This window comes from Nothoprocta perdicaria, unplaced genomic scaffold (assembly GCF_003342845.1).
Source record: "Nothoprocta perdicaria isolate Ctin4 unplaced genomic scaffold, notPer1 scaffold_3, whole genome shotgun sequence".
In the NCBI taxonomy this organism is placed as follows: Eukaryota; Metazoa; Chordata; class Aves; order Tinamiformes; family Tinamidae; genus Nothoprocta; species Nothoprocta perdicaria.
In genome coordinates, this window is record NW_020455532.1 from 7,799,736 (window position 1) to 7,819,120 (window position 19,385).

General features: G+C 35.7%; 1 protein-coding gene across 2 annotated transcripts; it reads left to right on the forward strand.

Moving 5' to 3' along the window:
- The first annotated feature begins 963 nt into the window (after positions 1-963).
- On the forward strand, positions 964-19,268 carry SPO11 (SPO11, initiator of meiotic double stranded breaks). 2 transcript variants are annotated; one of them, XM_026042081.1, is made up of 15 exons: positions 964-1,005; positions 1,095-1,122; positions 6,891-7,017; positions 9,050-9,163; positions 11,300-11,388; positions 11,618-11,684; positions 11,912-12,020; positions 12,474-12,560; positions 14,387-14,423; positions 14,646-14,755; positions 15,693-15,792; positions 16,942-16,979; positions 18,028-18,104; positions 18,308-18,419; positions 19,110-19,268. In XM_026042081.1, the coding sequence occupies exons 3-15, from the start codon at positions 6,893-6,895 to the stop codon at positions 19,227-19,229; spliced, it is 1,185 nt and encodes a 394-aa protein (XP_025897866.1). In that variant the 5' UTR covers positions 964-1,005; positions 1,095-1,122; positions 6,891-6,892; the 3' UTR covers positions 19,230-19,268. The 2 variants fall into 2 exon arrangements, with proteins under 2 accessions (XP_025897866.1, XP_025897865.1); XM_026042080.1 differs by lacking the exons at positions 964-1,005; positions 1,095-1,122 and having other exon boundaries at positions 6,872-7,017.
- The last annotated feature ends 117 nt before the right edge of the window (positions 19,269-19,385 follow it).

Here is a 19,385-nt window from a genome sequence, read left to right on the forward strand (position 1 = left end):
GGGCGATCTGATTCCCATCAGCTCCCATGAGCAGATCCACATTTCCCAGAAAACATCTGCACTTCTTCGGACAGTGAGTATTGCTTCCATACTCCAGGCCTATATTTCAATAGTGCATCTGTAATCCAAATAGATGCACAAATTCGTAAAGGGATTTGGATCCTTGCAGACAACTTGTGTGGTGCAATTTCCTTCCTCCTATTAAATATTCAGATTATCGTGATGGCTCTGTGTATGTGAGCCTGAGCATTTATTTCCCGGCAGAAACTAATTGTCTTATTTTTGCCTTTCTCAGTGTTGTTTTTCCATTATATATTCCTATTTATTTTATGATGTAAAATTCCAGTCATAAGATGCTAAAAGAATGTATCCAAGAGGCAACATTATGTTTTGAGAGTACCCTCCTTACGTGGCATGATATAACTTGTCTGGGGAACTCAATTTTCTGGAAGTAAATTTTTATGTCGGCAAGAGCAGTCTCTCTAGAATAAATATGCTTTACTGGAATTAACTATTTTTAATAGATTTTATTATTATTTTAAATCAAAGTGAAAGTGAAGATTTTCATATTAGCTAGCCATCATACTATGCCTGAAACATCTAGAAATGTGATTTACTCCGTTCTCCTCTTCTGCTTGAATCTTTTAAGAGAGAAGAGCCAATATAGTGTAATAGCAGCTGTTCAGCAACACCTATTATTTGCTTACATTACATCACTAATATGAGGCACCCGGTCGTTAAAATGGGAGTTAGGAATTGGCTCTCCCCCTTCGCTGCTTAGCGTGCTATAATTTTGCTGAGGATGTGATCTCATCCCGCTCTCCGCACTAAAAGCAATCTGCATTGGTTGATGAGCATGTTACTGTGCCGGCTGGTGAAGCATCAAACTTTATTAAATGGCTGGAAGAAAAACTTCAGCTTAGTTCATGGAGAAAGCTTAATTTAATTTTATTTTTTTCTTGTAGAACTAACGTGCGTACCTAGAAGAGATGCTGCTGACAACAGGTGGCTATTTATTGTAGCCTGCTTTCTGCTTGTAGTTCTATTTGATTCAATGAACTGTCTTATATTTTTCTGCATTTTTGTCTTTACAGGCTGTTAATTTGTGGCTGTTTGGTAATCGTGAGTACAATTCTACTTTTCAAAATCATAGTCAGCACTGCTACCTATGCTGTGTGTGTTTTTTTTCCCCAAATTCAAAATTTGTACACATACCTCAAATGAGCTAACACTAGAAAAGAGTGTTTTGGGGTTTTGTTTGTTTGTTAAGGTATAGCATTGCTATATATTTCTTTCTAACAACTTGAATGATGTTATAAGACTGATTACTGAGACATGAGAGCTGTCAGTCAGACTACAACAAATACTGTCATTAATATTTTTGCATGACTTAATTAGACATATTAATGTTTTAGTTYGACTAATGATTTAGTTCATCCTGTAAGGAACATAGCTTTGATGACGCAGAGGTATTTATAGAATCTTGCTGATCACAGTAAATTATAATAATATGTCTTATGATAGTAAGCTCAATAAAGGATATTAATGAGTTAAATGAAGATGGAAACTCCCCTGTCTGCTCTAGAATTTTGCCATTTTGCAGTGTGTTTAGATATGCATGGAGCTAGTGCATTTATTTATGAAGGAAAACTGTCCACAGTAGTTATTTCTGAATAATAGTTCCTTGTATGGGTATCTGAGTCCAGAACATCTATGGGTCAGACAAACTCTTGCAGAATAACTTTTGTTCTGCAATAGCAATTCCACTCTCTTTCTCAGTATAGAGAACTTTTCATCCACAGCTTCAAACTCTTGTTTGTGCCAGAAGGCTTTAAACAGTGCAAATTTATTCTATTCAGTTCTTTAAGGCCTCCATAAAGCACTGGATCCCTTTGAGATCCAGGAGATCTGCCAGGGAGAGTATTTGTTTTAATCTTCCCAGACTCTAGTTTTATTGACCAAACAATTAACACCTTTTTGGAACTCTGAGTTGAGTGATGTCCTCAGGGCTTTCCTGGACAGTCCCTGCTACAGCCCAGTCCTAAAACAGGAGACAAAGCTGCTTGAAAGAAGACCCATAAATCCAGAATCACCATCTAGTAGTTCTCATTGCCAACAGCAGAGCAAAACGTCACTCCTTCCCCATGCCCAAACACTGAAGATGAGTTGCAGCAGTGTCATCCATCTGACTTGCTCAGGTTGACTCAAAATGTGGAGAAAAGAGGGATGACAGATGTGCAGAAGGACTTCCCGAGAATGCTGAAGGCAGAAGGCTGGTTAACCAACTCGCTGCAACCACTGCTACTAATAAAGGAGCTCCTTTTGGGAGTTTTGGGTAGAATTTGTTTTGGGTAGAATTCACGTTCATGTTTGAAAAAGCAGTTTTGTCTTTGTTTCCCATTTATAAATAAATAGATGTCTTGTTTTGCCATTTCTTTAAAAGACACCCCTTTTACTGAGGCCCCTCTAAAACAAAGGTCGTCCTTTATCCAATACTATAYTTTATCCAATACTATACCAAAGTGCCCTTGGTGCTTTTTGTGGTGTGGACCAATTAACATTAGTAATTTAATTAAAATCTCCCAATCCATTTTAAATGATGACATAAAGCTGATTTTAATCTAGGTTTCCAAAAATAAAGTGGAAGCCTTTATCAAGTGCCCCACTCTGTTCATAATTTTATAGCTTGCAGCCACAAAATGTTAGAACAGTGACTGTCAGAGCAGTGCTGGAACAGACTCACACATCATCCTTCTACTTGRCCTTCCCCAGGCAGGATTAAATAGTTAATAATAAAAGCCTAAATTTCACCCTGAATTTTTACTGTAYACACAGTAAGACCAGGTGACCTGTAGGAGTTGTCAAAGGCAGGGGACAGAATTGGCTGCAAATCCRTTCATAGTCTTGTAGCTATTCAGGTTTGAAAGATTTTTATTATTTATTATATTTTTATATTATATTCCATTTTCCTAGCAATGGAAAAGGTGGTATCTGGTAAATGTTAAGTACCTGTCTCTTTTGAGAAGATTTGGGAGTAAAGCATAGCAGGTAGTGCCTTATTTGCCAGATTTCTTGCATTATTTTGCTGCAATGGGATTTGGATATCCATGTAAATAGACAGCAGAGGCTGAGTTTGACCCTCTGTCCATCATACAGAATATTTTTTTTACTATTTACATGTGAGAGAACTATCTGCTGTTAAGCACAGAGACAGTTGCTTTGTTTTCAGCATTGTTACTTAGATGGAGGCTTGGCTGTTTCAAAATACTTTCTGTCTTCATGTTCCTCACAACTTCGTCTTCAAAGAACAAGAGTAGCAGAATGCCGCACTTTCTGTTCTAAATTCCTATTGGAATTTTCTTAATTTTTTTTCCAAGCATTAGAGCTGCTATAACGGATTTTATTATTATAGGTAGGGTATGTGCCTRCAGTGCTTGTTATTAAACTGCTGCTAGTAAGAGGAGCTGATACAGYATCTGGGACTACAGAGGGAGAATCTGGCTTCAAGAATGTCCTAACTTAGCATGAGAACAGTTCAGGATCTGAACATGACTGTGCCAGAGGTTGCGTGAAGGCTCTTCTTCCTTTTTTATTTGATTTATTTATTTTTAAAGGCCTGTTGGATCTAGCTGACAGATAAAAGACAATGAAAAGAGATGATAACAAAGGRAAAAAAAAAAAGAGAAAGCTCTACTCTCATAGCGACCTGGTTCCTTCTAAAATAAATAAATATCTTGCAGGTGTTTCTGTTTGACATTAATTGGAAAGAGGTCCACCATTATGCCCACGAGGTTATTAAAAGAATTACTGACAGGCTGTTTGGAGAGAAGTACTTAGCAGGGTAATCATGAAAAGTTAATGTATGACACTAATTACATAGCAAAAGATTTTTTTTCTCCATTTTATAAGGTATGTAACAAAGAAAAGGAAAATGTATGCACAAGCTTTTATGTATTGAATGCGCCATTTGATGCAGTTTAAAATCTTGGCACAAAGATAAATGCAGTTTTGTTTTCTATAGCACTTTTATTATACAATGTGTGATGATAAGAACAGAGATCAAGACAGTCTCTTCTTCAGCATTTGCAGAACYGACTTTGAATTCAGCATCAGACGTGTTATATTTTATAACAAATACTCTTCCTTCAAAAGTAGATATCCTGATAAGAAGCAATTTTAAGAGAACTCTTGGGTATCAGGCTTTTCTTGAAGCAAAGATTTGAAAGTGTTTCATTATGTCATATGCAGTTTTATTAGGAATTAGTACAATCATAGCCTAAAATTCCATATTTTCGAAGTATTAATCTTTTTCTTTCTCCTGCCATCTGTGGTGCCCTCTACTGCACAATTTTGCATAAGCAAGACAAATGCAGAGGTCACTGCATCAGCTACAGGACTTTTTTCACTAGCATCTAATAATGGCTCATTATTTGTTTTCCCAATAATTTTTCATCCAATAAGCATAACATATAGTGTGAGTATTTGCAATTGATATTAATGTTTCCAATCAGGTGAGGTTTACAAAGAGGAAGAGAGTAAACAGAGGATTTCCCAACACGACCTGCTATTTCGTTTACAGATTGTAGTTTACCTACTGATTGTATTCTGGTTTCTAGTTTATGTCTTTATATATACACATATTATATATWTATTTACATGCATATATGTAATGTTAAGGTTGAAACATGGAAATTTTTGTTATTGATGCTTGTTTTTCAATCTCAACTAACTCYAGAATAAGCATTAGGCATTTGGTTATGCTTTTTCTAGTTGCTGTTTGCTGCTATGATGAAGAAACAAGTCATTAAAATAACTTGTAACAAGTTGATATATATATTTGTACTTGCATTTTGTTGCTAGGGGCATGATATAATTTTGTCAGTTGTGTATCAAAGAAAAATCTGTTGGTTTTTTTTTGATGTTGAATTGTTGGAAAGAGCTACAGGGTTTTTGCGTAAATATTTCCAGAGTGATCTCAAGGTACCTAAAGGCCAAAGATTGAAGATGAAAGGTCTGAAAATTTCAATTTATTAATTCTCCTTTCTTTTCTTTGCCTCTGTTAATTGAAGCACCTTCTGTTCATATCATCATAGCCTGAGGCTGTCCTTGAATAAATCAGTGCATGATTCTTTTAATTACCTATCCAAGCTGGATTTGGACTGCTTCCCCTTGCGAGTACCAAAGAAACATTCGCTAGTAGTTGCTAATGCAACAGCAGGGAAAAACAACTGCCTCCAACTTCCTAGCACTACATCATCTAACTTTGCTAACAACAAGCCTAAGCATCGCCGCATTTCAAATGCTGTTGGCTGCCAGTGAGATACAACGCAGCTTCCAGTATTACTGCCTGCTGTGCATAGAAAAACATTATCAACAGTGCACTTGAAAAAAAAATAAGTTAAATTATATTATTTAAAATTGATTTAAAAGCTTTAAAATTCCTCTAGGAAGGACAGGCCTTTGAGATGCTGATCTCCCAAGTAATTTGATGTCAAAATGAGTACTTTTAGATGGTCTTTTTGGATTTTCAACGCCRAAGTAAATCATAGTAAATTCTCAGTATATCCTAACTGCAAAGGTGAGAGTATAAATTCTTAGACTCTGCTGTTTTTGACCTTCGAGCTTCCCCTGAAATGAGTGCTGATCTTGGTGCCCAACAACTGAAGCAACAGAGAAGATCTACTAGTTGGCACCATGGGGACTCTCATGGGACTGTTTCTACTCACAAGTAGAAATTGACCACAGAGTGTGTTGCTCTSGAGGCCTTCAGAAAATCTAGAGTTCTTGTAGGAAAACATAAGCCTAAAAAAACAGGTATGAAACCCTCCAAAATGTTAGTCACATGAGTTTAGTCAAATATTCACTATCAGCTTATCTGTAGCTGTGTATCATTCATTTTGAAGTGATGCTTTCTGGCTGATGATACGATATGAGTCATTAACGTCCTGATTCTGTCATGGGTCTTGCAATATTCAGCATTTTTTTTTCTTAAATCTAACCCTCTTTGGAATCCAGTGATTCATGGCTGTTGGAAGTTTGGGTTTGCTCATAGCGCAAGATTTTAACAGCCTGTTGAGGTAAACAGCATGAACTTGGTCATGTTTTTGATAAATCTTCCAAATACTGAAGGCAAATTATAAAAATTGTGTTAAATATTTAATCGCATTGGAGAAAGCTCATTTTTCAACTTGTGGCTTTGTACTGCAGCTTTCACCTTTTTCAACTTATGTCCCCATTTTGTCCTGGGCATTGAGATTGGTCAGGAAAGGGCATTTGCCATTAAAAGATGCAAAAATCTCTCAGAGCAAGAAAAGCATGGAGGCATTTGGCCACTTTCTAGCCAGGTTGCCTGCATTTATTCCAGTGATCTCCAAGGATCTTGATGTAACTGAGTTCGTGTTTAAAAAGCTGCTCATTGTGGTTCCAGCAATGCCCATTTTTAAAGTCTTGTTGGCTGCCACCCTGGTCAGTCAGTCAAGGCGGGAAAGGAGCCTCGTCCGTTAGGGAGGGTGGGGTGAGCACCTGTCAGTCAGTCAGGGCGGGAGATGCCATTGGCTGGTCAGTCAGGGCGGGAGATGCCATTGGCTGGTCAGTCAGGGTGGGAGATGCCATTGGCTGGTCAGTCAGGGCGGGAAACAGGCGTCGTCCGTTAGGGAGGGCGGGGCGAGCGCCTGTCAGTCAGGGAGGGTGTGAAAACCCTTTGCTCAACCTTGTGGTTTTTATGGGAAAGTTTTCTGCTTTTGCAGAAAAGTTCCTGGCTTTTCCTCTCCAATTGACCCTGCTGAGGGAGCTCAAAGAATGAGTTTTAAATCCAGCACCCAGAATAGCCTTTGGTAATCTCTTTGATAGTCTCTTTTGTTTCTTCTTTAAAATGGCTTTGTCCCTTCCAGGGATGCTGGAGGGCTCTGCACCGAACTCCTCAGAGGACCCTGGGCCATGCTCTGCCACAGTACCTGCCAGCAGCGAGACTGGCTCCCGGGAGGCAAGTCCATCTTGTCACAGGAGCCACGTGCCCAGGTAGCATGTGTGAAAAATGGCACCTCCCCAGTCTTCCTGTGGAAGGCAAGAAATACAGAAAAAAAAGTAGGAAAAAATACTGAATTTCATATTGATTCACCTACAAAAGCCCAAARCTTCTAGTTGCCCTTTATAAAAACTTTTAGTACAGAGTATATCATCCTCAGAGGCTTGGAAAGAGCCTTTTAAGCCCATTAAGAGCCTCAGTGGCATCTTAATAGAAATTTTAAATGAAAAAAGGTGATAAAAATAATATAGCTCAAGAAGTTCTTGGTCTTTCTCACAGGTCTAAGATCTGGGTGTTCGTAGCAGTTTCCAGGTCTGGTTCTCAGAGTGCATTGGTTTAGTGTGTTCCAGATCTTTATTCGTAACTGTTTCTCTTGCATATGTTTTGTTCCTTGCTAAAGGTACTATCAAACTAATCTTCTTTCATGCTATTAATGTTGACGATCACTTCATGTGCAATACAGGGACCAGGATCTATCCATGCTGCAACCTGTCAGAAATGAGCTGCAACGCTGTGAGATCCACAGCACCCGCCCGTTCTCGGCTCCGATTTCACTGTTAGYCAAAGCAGAATGAATTTTAAGCAGGAATACTTGGCCAGCACTATATACTTATTAAAATTCTGATAATCTCTGCGAGGGGAGCTGGAACATCAGCTAGCTGTACAGAGAGAACTGCTGTCCTCTTTCCCCTATTTTGTCGCATTTACAAATTCTATTGATCAAGAAATCAGGAAATTGGGAATGCAAAAGAACCCCAGTTTTCCTAATCCTGCAGCAAAATTCCAAGTGTGTATGGAATATGAAGCATAGACATAACGAACAAAATCATGTGATGAAATAAAGTATATATGAGTAGCAAAACTGTCATATTTTGTATTTCCTACCTACCTGTCCATTCCTTTATTCATTCACTTATGCATATTTTTATTTTTCTGAACTGGTAAATTTGAGATTTGCACTATAGTCACTTTGATTATCTATTTTACTCTCTTTTCTGTATTTTATGTTATCTTATGTGCTAACCCCGTTATTTCCACTTAATAGACTTTTTTAGTATTATTTTATTTGAGGAATTAGACCATGAGTCTGAAAATCAGGGAATCTTGAACACGATTATGAAGCAATTATAGAAAGAAAAAGTTGTGACTAGGTTAAAATTATTATTGCTGGTTTTGTAGTGCTACATTAATTAATTTTATGTGAATGGGTGCTAGTATTTGTTCTTAGCATATTAGTTAATTGTAAAATTGGGCTTTGCTGCTAAATCTTTTGGCTGAAAAAGGGCAATACTTTTATCTATTCCTTTAATTTCTACTTAACCTTACAATGGTATATAGCGCCCTTACATGTTTAAGGAGAGATGAAGTACTGGCATCAGATTGCTTATGAAAATAAAAAGCATCTGTCATAACACTCTACAGCCAGTACTATTTTGCTGTAGAGGATCTGCTGCAAGATTAGTTCGCCTTTTTATTTTTTATATATTTATTTATTTTAAGTGAAAGATATAGATATTATTAGTGAAGCTAAGCCTTCATATAATTAAAACCCTCAACAGTTTGTTTGAGGTGGCAGATCAAGAGGTTAATGTGGAGTGGTACAACAGGAAGTATTTGTACTCTTCAACATTTAAAAAAAAAATTACAGCATTTAAAAACAAGTTAGCTGAAATCAGAGCCAAAGCCAATATTACGTCACTTAAAGTAAAACATTAATCATTAGTARCAAACCAGCCAGTTGATCCCAAAGTTCAGCTGGTTAAAAACTTGATGGTTTCAAGAGTGAATAGAAATGTACTTTTAAACTATGCACTCTGTGTTTTATCAGAAATAGAAAGTCAAAGATTTCAGTGAAACTAAATAAAATAAGCCTCAAAAACAAAATTCCTGCATATTTTTAAAACACCCATCTTCTTGAAACAGTTTTGAATTTAAAGATATTCTATGTAGTGTTGAGAATAGATTAATAAAACTCAAACTATATTTAATTATAATGACCAGTCTCATGCATTTGCTTTCTTTCAGTTCTGAAGTTCTTGAAGCAATAGAAAATGTTGTTCTAAATGTACTTACAAGCTTGGGCAAACAAAAAGCACCTGTGCTCACAGTAGCTAACAGATCAGATTGGAGGAATATAGAGTAAGTGTTTATGAATTTTAAAGCCTGCATTATATTTATAGAAATGAGGTGGATATATAGTTGATCGTATAACTTCCAAAAGTTACTCTTGCCTACATTCTATTAAAACTAACAAATAATTTATTTCCTGAAAAGTAGCGGACAAATAAAAAGGGATATTTAGTATCCACTGTGTGTGAACAGCTATAGCATCCTCATGACGTTGTTTCCTCAAAGGATAATGATGAGGTTCTCTTCTTCAAAAAAGATGATCCTCTCAATGCTTTATCTCCTACCTCCATGTTGTGCCTGTAAGTTGTTCTAAGTTCATTTCCAACCCAAAAAAGTAACCCAAATTTCTGAATGTTAGCTGACTTTTAGATTTTTTGCTAGTTTATCTAGACAGGTTCCTTTGTAACACGGTGATTTGTCGAAGGTGCCTGTGGAACAATATTTTTCTGAGGAGGGGAAAATGCCTCAATCTGACAGATTAATTGCTTTCTATAATACCAATGCAAAAAGAGCAAGAAAGACACAAATCCCTTTCTCATCCTGCAAGAGCTTTGCATATCAGAGAGTTAAAGGATATTTAGATCACTAAGATTGCAGAGGTGTTTAACTGGCCACATTACAAACAATTGAGGTTGAGAAGGCATAACAAACCTTCCACACACAGCACTTTGGTGGAATCTTTATTTAATAAGAATAATAACTTTCTGTCAGTCAAAAAACCTGAAGGGCCCGAAGGTAATCAGTTAACTGAAAGGCCTGCATGGTCCAGTGGATTTAATGGTTTATGTCCTGATAGTTTGACAAAAATGTTTCACTCAGATGTCAGTAAAATTGAAATACTATAACAAAGTCTTGCAATTTTTGGCAGTGTTGGAGGAACTGGCATTCCCAACTAGAAAAACATGTGAGGTGTTATTTGCCATCAGTTCACATAGGAAGCAAAATGGTCAAATTAAAGCAAGTTAACATCACAGTATGTTAAAAATAAGACTCATCAATCAAATTTGAAAATGTTAACAAGTATTTATAATGGTGAAATGTAATCTCAGATATGCATCTCCACTGAACAATAACCAACACTTCTCTTTAACATGGCAGTGTAAGAAGTAGAAGTTGACAATAAAAACAAAGAAGCAGATAAAAACAAAATTTCAAAATGTACTAGGAAGAAAAGAAAATATAGYGTGTGGGGCATGCACCTTTTTTTCTTTTTCAGCAAGCTTTTTCAAACCTAATGCACAGCTCAGATCTACAGGGCAGGACCTAGTAGGATGAGGGAATAATTTCATGTTTGAAGTGGTTCTTGGAAACATTTGTAGATGCCCAGAGAGATAGTTACCTGAGAATGCGACCTGTGAAATTCCAATCCTAAAGCAGTTCGACTGGTTTTCATTGTCCAGCTGTGTCTTTTGTTTGCCAGATTTCTCAGTTGTGGAGACAAAGCTATTGAGGAAATTATTCTGTGAGGGTAAAGACGATTCTAGGAAGTACTGCTGAGGGATTTATATAAAGCTAGATTGAACTTTTTCTTTTATTTTCTTTTTTTTTTTTTTTTTAATTTTTTTAATGACGTGTCCATAGGAATCACATTGATGAAACTTAGACTCCTAAACATATTGTTTCCTAACAGGAGTGCTCCCCATTTATCATAGCAAAGAAATCCAGCAAACTCTCTTCTTCACAGAAATTTAATCTTGCGAAGTTACAATGTAGGGAATGTGCAAGTGAAAAACAGAGATACCGTTTCCTGCACAAACACAAGAGAGTTCCGTTAAAGTAGAAATGAGGAGGGCACAGCGTGCTGTTTGTTGCTTTCATCTCACATATGCCTGTGCAGTGTGGTGTGTTCTGCCACCCAAAGGATGCATGAAGCAAAAGCTTTGAAAAAGAAAGAAAKTTAGAAATACCATGCTGTCTTATGTAACATTAGGGACATTACCACGGATACTTTTTGAAAGTATCACACAGCGGTAGCCAGGAACTCCACTGAAGTTGAGGGGACCCTATACTAATTCTGAAAAAAAAATAATAGCATATTTGGTGAGAGAAAAGGCATCTTATTCTGAATTATCCTGAAGAGAATGATGTACAATATCCTCACTTCATACATTTACAGTTTTATTGTATTTATTTGCAATGTATCAGATTTAAAGATTCTGTTGGTCTACAGATGATACCATGTTGTACCATCAAAAAAATAAGAAGTGACTGCTCTACATCAGCACCAAAATTTGGTAAGTTAAAACAATCCAAAAGCAGAAGTATTAAGTTTGTATTTACATTTTTTATGTTCTGTTCATGTTCTATGAGACACAAGCATAGGTCAAATAGATATAAATTATTGCATTCACATTTCTGAAAACAAGGTTGATCAATCAGAGCTAGCTGTTAAACAGCTTAAGACTACTTTTTATTTGGTGAACATGGACCAATTAATATATTTTCTAAATGTATTTTTTTCAGCTTTGATGCTCAAAATTTTGTCTATGATCTATAAGATGGTGCAGAGCAATACTTATGCAACTAAAAGGTAATACTGCATTTCTGTAATTTCAAATGATATTATATTTTAAGAATGTTGTTGTGAAAGACAAGTAGCTTGGATATATACCTGTAGAATAACATATTTCTGTACATTAAATATAGCTTTAAATTGGTCTGCTTATCCTTGCCCTCAGTAAAATGTTTTTCTTCACATTCTCAAGCCTACAGCTTTTTCAGTATTATAAGTACAAATGCACTATTTTATCTTCATAGAGATATATATTACACAGATACACTACTGTTTGGCAGCCAGACTGTTGTGGACAATATAATCAATGACATTTCTTGCATGCTCAGGATACCTCGGAGAAGTCTGCATATAGTAAGTAGTATATTAATAACATTTTTTTTTTGTTCTTTTGAACTTATATAAAGTATAATCAAAGCTGAAGCTTCCAAGGAGTTTGGGAACTAAATCCTTTACCTAAACTAACTCTTTTTAGCCAACTCATTTAGCTAAAATCACTAGACATTTTGCTATTAAACTAGTGAAGGCATAGTTTAAACTTCAGGGTGCAACACATTCATTCAGTTTAAGTGATTCGCCAAATTTAAATTTATTTATATCTCATACCTTATAAGAATTCTTTTGTATCTATAGATACTATTAACATAATTTATTGTAAATATTCCTTCATATCCATGAAGAGAATAGCTTTGTTCAGTGTTAAAAATGTCCATGATAGTCAATAATTGCTTATTACTGGTCAGAACTCTTTCCAGAAGTTTCTTGTTTTACTGTGCAATATAACAACAACTTATTATTTTTTTTCAGCTGTCTACAAGTAAAGGTTCTGTTGCTGGTAATTTAAGTTATACTGAGGAAGATGGTACAAAAGTGAATTGTACCTGTAGTGCAACAGTATGTATTATAAATAGCAACAGTAATTCATAGTTTCTGCCTTTGTAGTGTACTTTTTTATCAGGTTTAGACAGGTTTTTAAACATATTAATTATACAGACCAGTGCTTGTGGCACACCAGGACCTCATGGGAAAAATGAGAGACAAATATTATTGCTAAGCTCTTTGGTGGACTAGCCTGCCACCACCCTGTGGGTCTGCATACGCTTAATTTTAACCTGGCTCTTCATATTCTAACCCTTTCTATTACAGCGTTCAGACAAAGGAAGGCTCTGAACTGCAGAATCTTAGGCCCTCTCATCATATTTAATTTCAGTCCCGGTAGATTGATTTCCTGAAGAGTGAGAAAATAAGTCTAATTGCTTGAGTTAACATACTCATCTGGTCTCAAGGTGCTACTCCTGCTGGAGTGGACAGACTCATCTAGTAGTAACAGAGTAAATGAGACTGAATTCTGTATTTAGAAAAATGTATATATATATATATCTTTCTGGAGTCAAATATCTCCTCATTTACACAAGTTTAATGCTGATATTCTCTCTGTGGGCCCAGCATTTCACCATGAACAGTATCTAACTGTTAATAAGACTGTTARGTCTTGGAAAGAGCTTTTTATACCRCTTTTAGAGGAATTACAGACATTAGAAGAGCTTGCATTGCCAATTAATGGTACCAAAGGTGGAAAGGAACTACAGAGAAGTTAATAACATTTTCAAAGGCAATCAAGACCTAGAAGTGGATTGAAGAGATGAAATTCAGCTAATCTAATCCTAAAAGTTTTCTCTTTAGGCATATAGAATATGAAAATGTTATTAACTTCTCTGTAGTTCCTTTCCACCTTTGGTACCATTAATTGGAAAGGAACTACAGAGAAGTTAATAACATTTTCAAAGGCAATCAAGACCTAAAAGTGGATTGAAGAGATGAAATTCAGCTAATCTAATCCTAAAAGTTTTCTCTTTAGGCATATAGAATATGAAAGTGGGGACAGAATGCAGAGTGTTGTCATTGTTTCCTGGAAAATGTGTSCATTAGAAGCTTAGGCGGGTAATTTCAAAATGGAAAGACAACCTCAGCTACCTTTTTTTTTTTTTTTTGCTTTTGTTTAAGCACAGCTGAATGATCTCTACTATTAATATTATTAATGCTATTCCACAGCTCTTTGTATTTTTATTTGTTGAGTTGTTCCACTCTGGCACTTGAGGTGACCTAGCAGTCAGAAGCAAAACCAGACCACACACTTCAATATACACATACTCTCTTGCCAAGTTCTTCCTCCATTTCCTGTTTTTGCATCCATATGTTTGCCAGATTGAGCCAATCTTAATACGAGATGTAAAGTAAGCATTACTGTATCTTAAAATAATTGCTATAAAACAGTCATAAAATCAGGTTATAGGTTAATAAAAGAAAGGATTAACAGTCTTTCAAAAAAAATGGTTAGATTTTTTAAACATATTGAATTAGCAATCTTCACACTCAGATGAGTACTTTCTGGATAAAACAGAAAATTAACTGAGACAATGTTATCTCTGTAGTGGCCATGTGAGGAGCAATCTTCTCTGATAGCAGCACAAGGACATTTTTCAAAATTTTTCATCTTTCATCTTTTAATAACTGCAGAACTTCAATACAACTATATAATAAAGCAGGATATAAATGATTGAATATGCTCAGAAAGCAGTGAAAATGTCAAGAATGATCTTGTACATAAAGATGAATGGCTATTTCAGGATATAATTGTGTCCTTCATTACCTAAAGTTGTTATTTTAAAATAGATCTTTTTCTCTATTTAAAATGATTAATTTCATTTTTGTTGTTTTAGGCAGTCGCTGTGCCGTCTAATGTTGAAGGAATTAAAAGTATCCTTTGAGCAAGAACTCTCATWGTAGACTGAAAAAATAAAGTATAAACAAAGAATATTCCAAGTTAAACAATGATTTGGTAACTTTTTCTTTGCTCGTTGGCTCTGAAATTGAGTCATGAGCACTGCCTTTGGCTCTAGAAAATGTATGATAGAGCATTCAGATTTAATTGATTTGTGTGGTAGATTATTTTACATGCAGCTAGCCTTAACATATAAGATTTAATCTCACATGCAAAATTTATACTAATTGTAGAAAAAGATGCAACTTTTCAGAGACTCTTGGATGATGATTTCTGCAATAAATTGACTCCATGTATAATGGTTACGGTACGCACTGCATCCATCACAGTACGGTCATTTACACTGTATATTGTCTAGCCAGACTTAGCAATTTAAATGATACTTTAGTTTGCCATGGTRCACAGACTTAGACAAAAGATTATAATAAAATTATTAAGAAATATGTCTTATAGTATTTTTCATTCTATTCCTAGTAAAATTCTACCAATATAAATAAAARATACACATCCTTAAATCTTATTTCTTCCAAAGATCTCCTTAGAGAGTGTTAGCTTATCAACTTCATTTACTGTTGCAAAGTAGCTGCCTTACTCTTTCTCAGAAAGACTTCAGAACTATTGAGTCTCTTTTCATTCTTCAGGATCCTAGCTTTAGCAAGGTTGTAAGACAATGAATTGTTCCATTTTGGATTGTATTGAAAGAGCAGTGGAGCCTGGAGAACTAATAGGAATGTGTAAATTGAGTATGTGCATTCACATGTCCTGGGGCAGATATTGCCCACAGTCAGGAAAGCCTTATCTTCAACCTAAGAGATATAAAAATGTACATTATGCAATATATAGGGCATGTATCAAGCACCAGTTACAGTCAGCCATATCAAGAGGTTTTTTATATTATTTCATCAGTGCCATAAATATTKTAAGTGGAAAAAAAATTGCCTTATTCCAATATCAGAGTCCATCTATATGTCAACTGCCAGATTTTGCAAATTGACTCCTTACACAGAGGAAAGACCTTCTAAGGTCCCTGTAATCCTGGACATCTGCCATGCTGCTTCCCAGCCCTTGTTCTTCCTTCCCTCTTCATGGAGCCAAAATGAAGATTTCCTTGCTAAATAGCTGCAGGAAAATTATTTCTGCCAGTGTTTTGTTTATTTCCTTGCTTTTAAATGACAGATGTAAACACATGTGTCACCAGATGTTGTTTTAATTAATTTAAATATGTCTGTTCTTTATTTCCGTAGGGAAGAGGCGTGCCAGATCTCAATACACGACTTTTGGTCAGGAAGCTGTGGGATACATTTCAAATTCCTATTTTCACCCTTATGGATGCAGATCCACATGGTAAATCTTCAGAATTTCAATGACATAGAAAGAAAWTTWWTTWAAAWWWTTTTTTTTACTTTTCTGAGRAGGCCTTGGTATACAATGGGCTAATGCAAGAAAATCACAAGGTTACTAGTTTGTRCAATTTGAGACATCTGCACTGTTTTAACAGTAATGTGAACCCTGTGCCTTTAAAAAAAAAAAGAAAAAGAAAATGTCACAGAGCATCTTATGATCCATAGTATAAATCCACTCATTTTAATGGGAATTAGAAACTGGGCCAATTTGGGGAGCCTCGGGATATCTTAGCTACATTCTACATTTGGTTGATTTTTACTGTCCTTTAAGGATATTTCTATCATCTGATATTTCATAGGGACACTGTGAGGCAAACGTGAAATTATTTTTAATATTAAAACACGTATGAATAATACTTTAAGTTTATAAGAAGAAGAAGAATGAAAAATAATTAACTTGCAGTCTTGAGCTATCATACCTACTAAGGTTAATTCTGAAGAAAGCAGCAAGATCCAAAGGATCTGTTGGGCATGTGTTGTTGATCTGAACGTGTTCACTGTGTTCAATATCTTTCAGCTGCTCCACATGTGCAGACCCACCCAAAAGCCACATGTACAGCCACTCTTTCTGCATAAAACAAGCCCATTACATTCTGTCTGTGCTAGATTCACTGTGCATGAGTTATTCTATTACATCAGCAGTAAATCTGAGATTTCCCTGAAAAATCAGATTCACATGGAGAAATTCTCTATATACACTGAATACCTCCTGGAAATGAAGGCGATTACTACACAATACAAAGCAGCTGCCCCAGGCAGTTCTGTTGAGAGATATGGATTACAGTGGACAAAGAAAGACCCTTTCCTTGACAGTTGTTGAACAACACGTAAAAAAGCTGATTACTCTTGTTTCTGAAATGATTATGCACAAGCAGTGTGAAACATTTAACTATATAAAGGTGTCATATTAAGCACAAATTTTGATTGTGTTATTTTGACATGCTTTAAAGATAATTGTAAACCATTAAGGACCTTATTAATTATAATGCCATAACTGTTATGTCATAGACCTGAGTTGTTAACGAAGTCTTCTTAAACACACCCAGCACATAGATAACCAAACTCTTGACTTTTGGTATTTGTAAATTAGGTGTAGAAATAATGTGCATCTACAAATATGGATCTGTGGTGAGTATATTTTTTCCATTTCAAGTATATATTTTTGTAATCCAGTTTTGAAGCTGTGATATGCAAACTCTTATATATAGTATTTGGGAAGTCCAAAAAGAAAAGTGTTCTCCATTTTGCTTTGTAGTACACACAGCCCCTGCTCTAGAAGACAAATGAAGACTGGAGGAACTGGGGAGAAGGGAGACATAACTTGTGAGATGGGTGAACTGCCCAATAAAAAATCATGTTACATTAGCAAAGATTTTGTTTGGGGGATGAGAATCTGTCTGTGGATACATGGGTTAGTGCAGAACATGATGGAGGAAGAGGCCAAGAGAAGAGGAAGGTGTCTTATGTTACACGCTAAAAAACAGGTACAGGAAGACAATGCAGAAGGTCTAAGGTGAAGGCAGAGAGAAGGAGCAGATAGGTGAACTGTTCCATAAGGCAGAGGAGAAAGAACATCCAAAGTAAGAAAAACTTTGAGAAAACAATCAGACATTGATGTCAGAGTTCAAATAAATACTTCAATGTCATATAAGAAAGCCAAATTTCCCAAGTTGTTGAGGTGTTCAGCTTAATGCTGTTAGAAAAGAGTGTGGGTTAATAGAATATCATCTTCCAGGACTGAATGAAACTGTTGGATTCCTTACTTATAGTGCAATTATTTCATAACATAATGTATAATTTAACTGTAGTAYTTAGCCATTGTAAATGACAAGTTTTCATGGATTCTGAAAACAGCCACCCAAATTCAAGGAAAAAAAACCCATATCTATGCAGTATTCCTCAATACAACATCACCATTTTCTCTCAGAAACATGKAGTCAAACTTTTTGAAGCATGGGTAGTATTCTGAGGAAATACCACTAACTCCTTATTCTTTTACACTTTTCCTTTAGGTATCTGCTGTAGCCATGATACTGGGCTAGATAAACCTTTGGTCTGGCAATTTTTATATGGTGTGGTACTTCCTAGCATAAAATATGAAAAATTCCCAAGCAGTTTTTAATTGTTATTGCTGTGTCTTAACTTCTGTCTGGTAAGGTGATCTTTCTTATTTTAGTCAATGTCTTTTGAAGCCCATCATCTCACTGTTCCATCTATAAAGTGGCTTGGTCTCCTTCCATCTGATCTCAACAGGTTAGTTATTGTGCCCCAAAATAAAGTACCTCCCTTCTCCTTCATAGACAGCATATGCAAGTAACAGTGAATCTGACTTAATGTACAGAAAGATGGCTGATGATCAAATCTATTACTGTTACCATACATTATTTTGTTCTGTTAGAAGTTGGAAACTGTATTTTTCAAGTAGATAGGATTTAATAATTGTGTTTTCTTTTCAGATTAAATATATGCAAAGATGCCCTGATTCCATTTACAAAACAAGATCAAAAGAAATTAGCAAGTATACAAAAGAGGCCTTACATAACTCGTCAACCAGTGCTGAAAAGAGAAGTATGTATAAACCGATCATCTCCTATTTCTTAATCCCCACAGGCCAAATCCTATCACCTGCAACCCTCCTCCTCACTATGATGACTTAGTAGAGCAGAAGGTTCTGCCTCTCTAGAAGGCAGCAAAATTGAGAAAGTCCATTAAGAGTCCATGTCTCTGATCAATGGRTCTCGATGGGCCACAGTTCAGAACTGCCAGTGCTTTAAGCTGATTTGATGATCATATGTGCTGTGCATGGGATTTTACTGCTTTCCTAAATACTGTGGAATATACTACATCTTTCAAAGGAGAACATGTAAAACATTTGTTTACTCTGTATTTAATGTTCATTTTGATCTTAACTAGAGCTTTTAAACCATAGATCTCACTTTAGGCATATATTGTCTGTAATGATTAGGAAGGAAGAAAAGGTGTTGTGCACTTTCCCTCTCCTGTTTTTACTCACTTTATTAACTGCTTACAAATTTGAGAAAATGTATTCCCAATATATTTGGGAAAACATATGAACATAGAACAAAAGCCAGTCTCAGATCCATGACAGTGATTTTGCAGCACCATTTCCAGTAATATTCTTTTTACTCTATGGCTCTCTATACACATCTGAAAAATCATCTCTCTTGTTTAAACAATTAATTATAGAATCTTCAATCAGGCTGTCACTGCATCACAGGTTAATTTGTTCTCTTTTAGCTGGAAATTATGGCAGCATCTAAAATGAAGGCTGAAATTCAAGTTTTAACTTCTCTTTCGTCAGATTATCTTTCCAGAGTCTATTTGCCAAACAAATTGCAATTTGGAGGATGGATATGAAAGCCTGTTTGCAAATTAATGTTTACTTGATGCTGATTTATTTTGTAACAAGTGTGTAAAAATAGTTGGGTTTTTTTTGTGTGCTGAGTGCTCTTAAAAAATCTGCAGAGGGGTTCAGTTTATAGTTTGTTTTATCAAGGTATCTAGTATGCGATT

Coding starts and splice junctions, on each gene's coding strand:
- SPO11 (XM_026042080.1), top strand. CDS start 6,872: ATGGCTTTGTCCCTTCCAGGGATGCTGGAGGGCTCTGCACCGAACTCC. Junction 11,685..11,911: donor AATACTTATGCAACTAAAAG/GTAATACTGCAT, acceptor TTATCTTCATAG/AGATATATATTACACAGATA. Junction 15,793..16,941: donor TATGGATGCAGATCCACATG/GTAAATCTTCAG, acceptor TTTGTAAATTAG/GTGTAGAAATAATGTGCATC.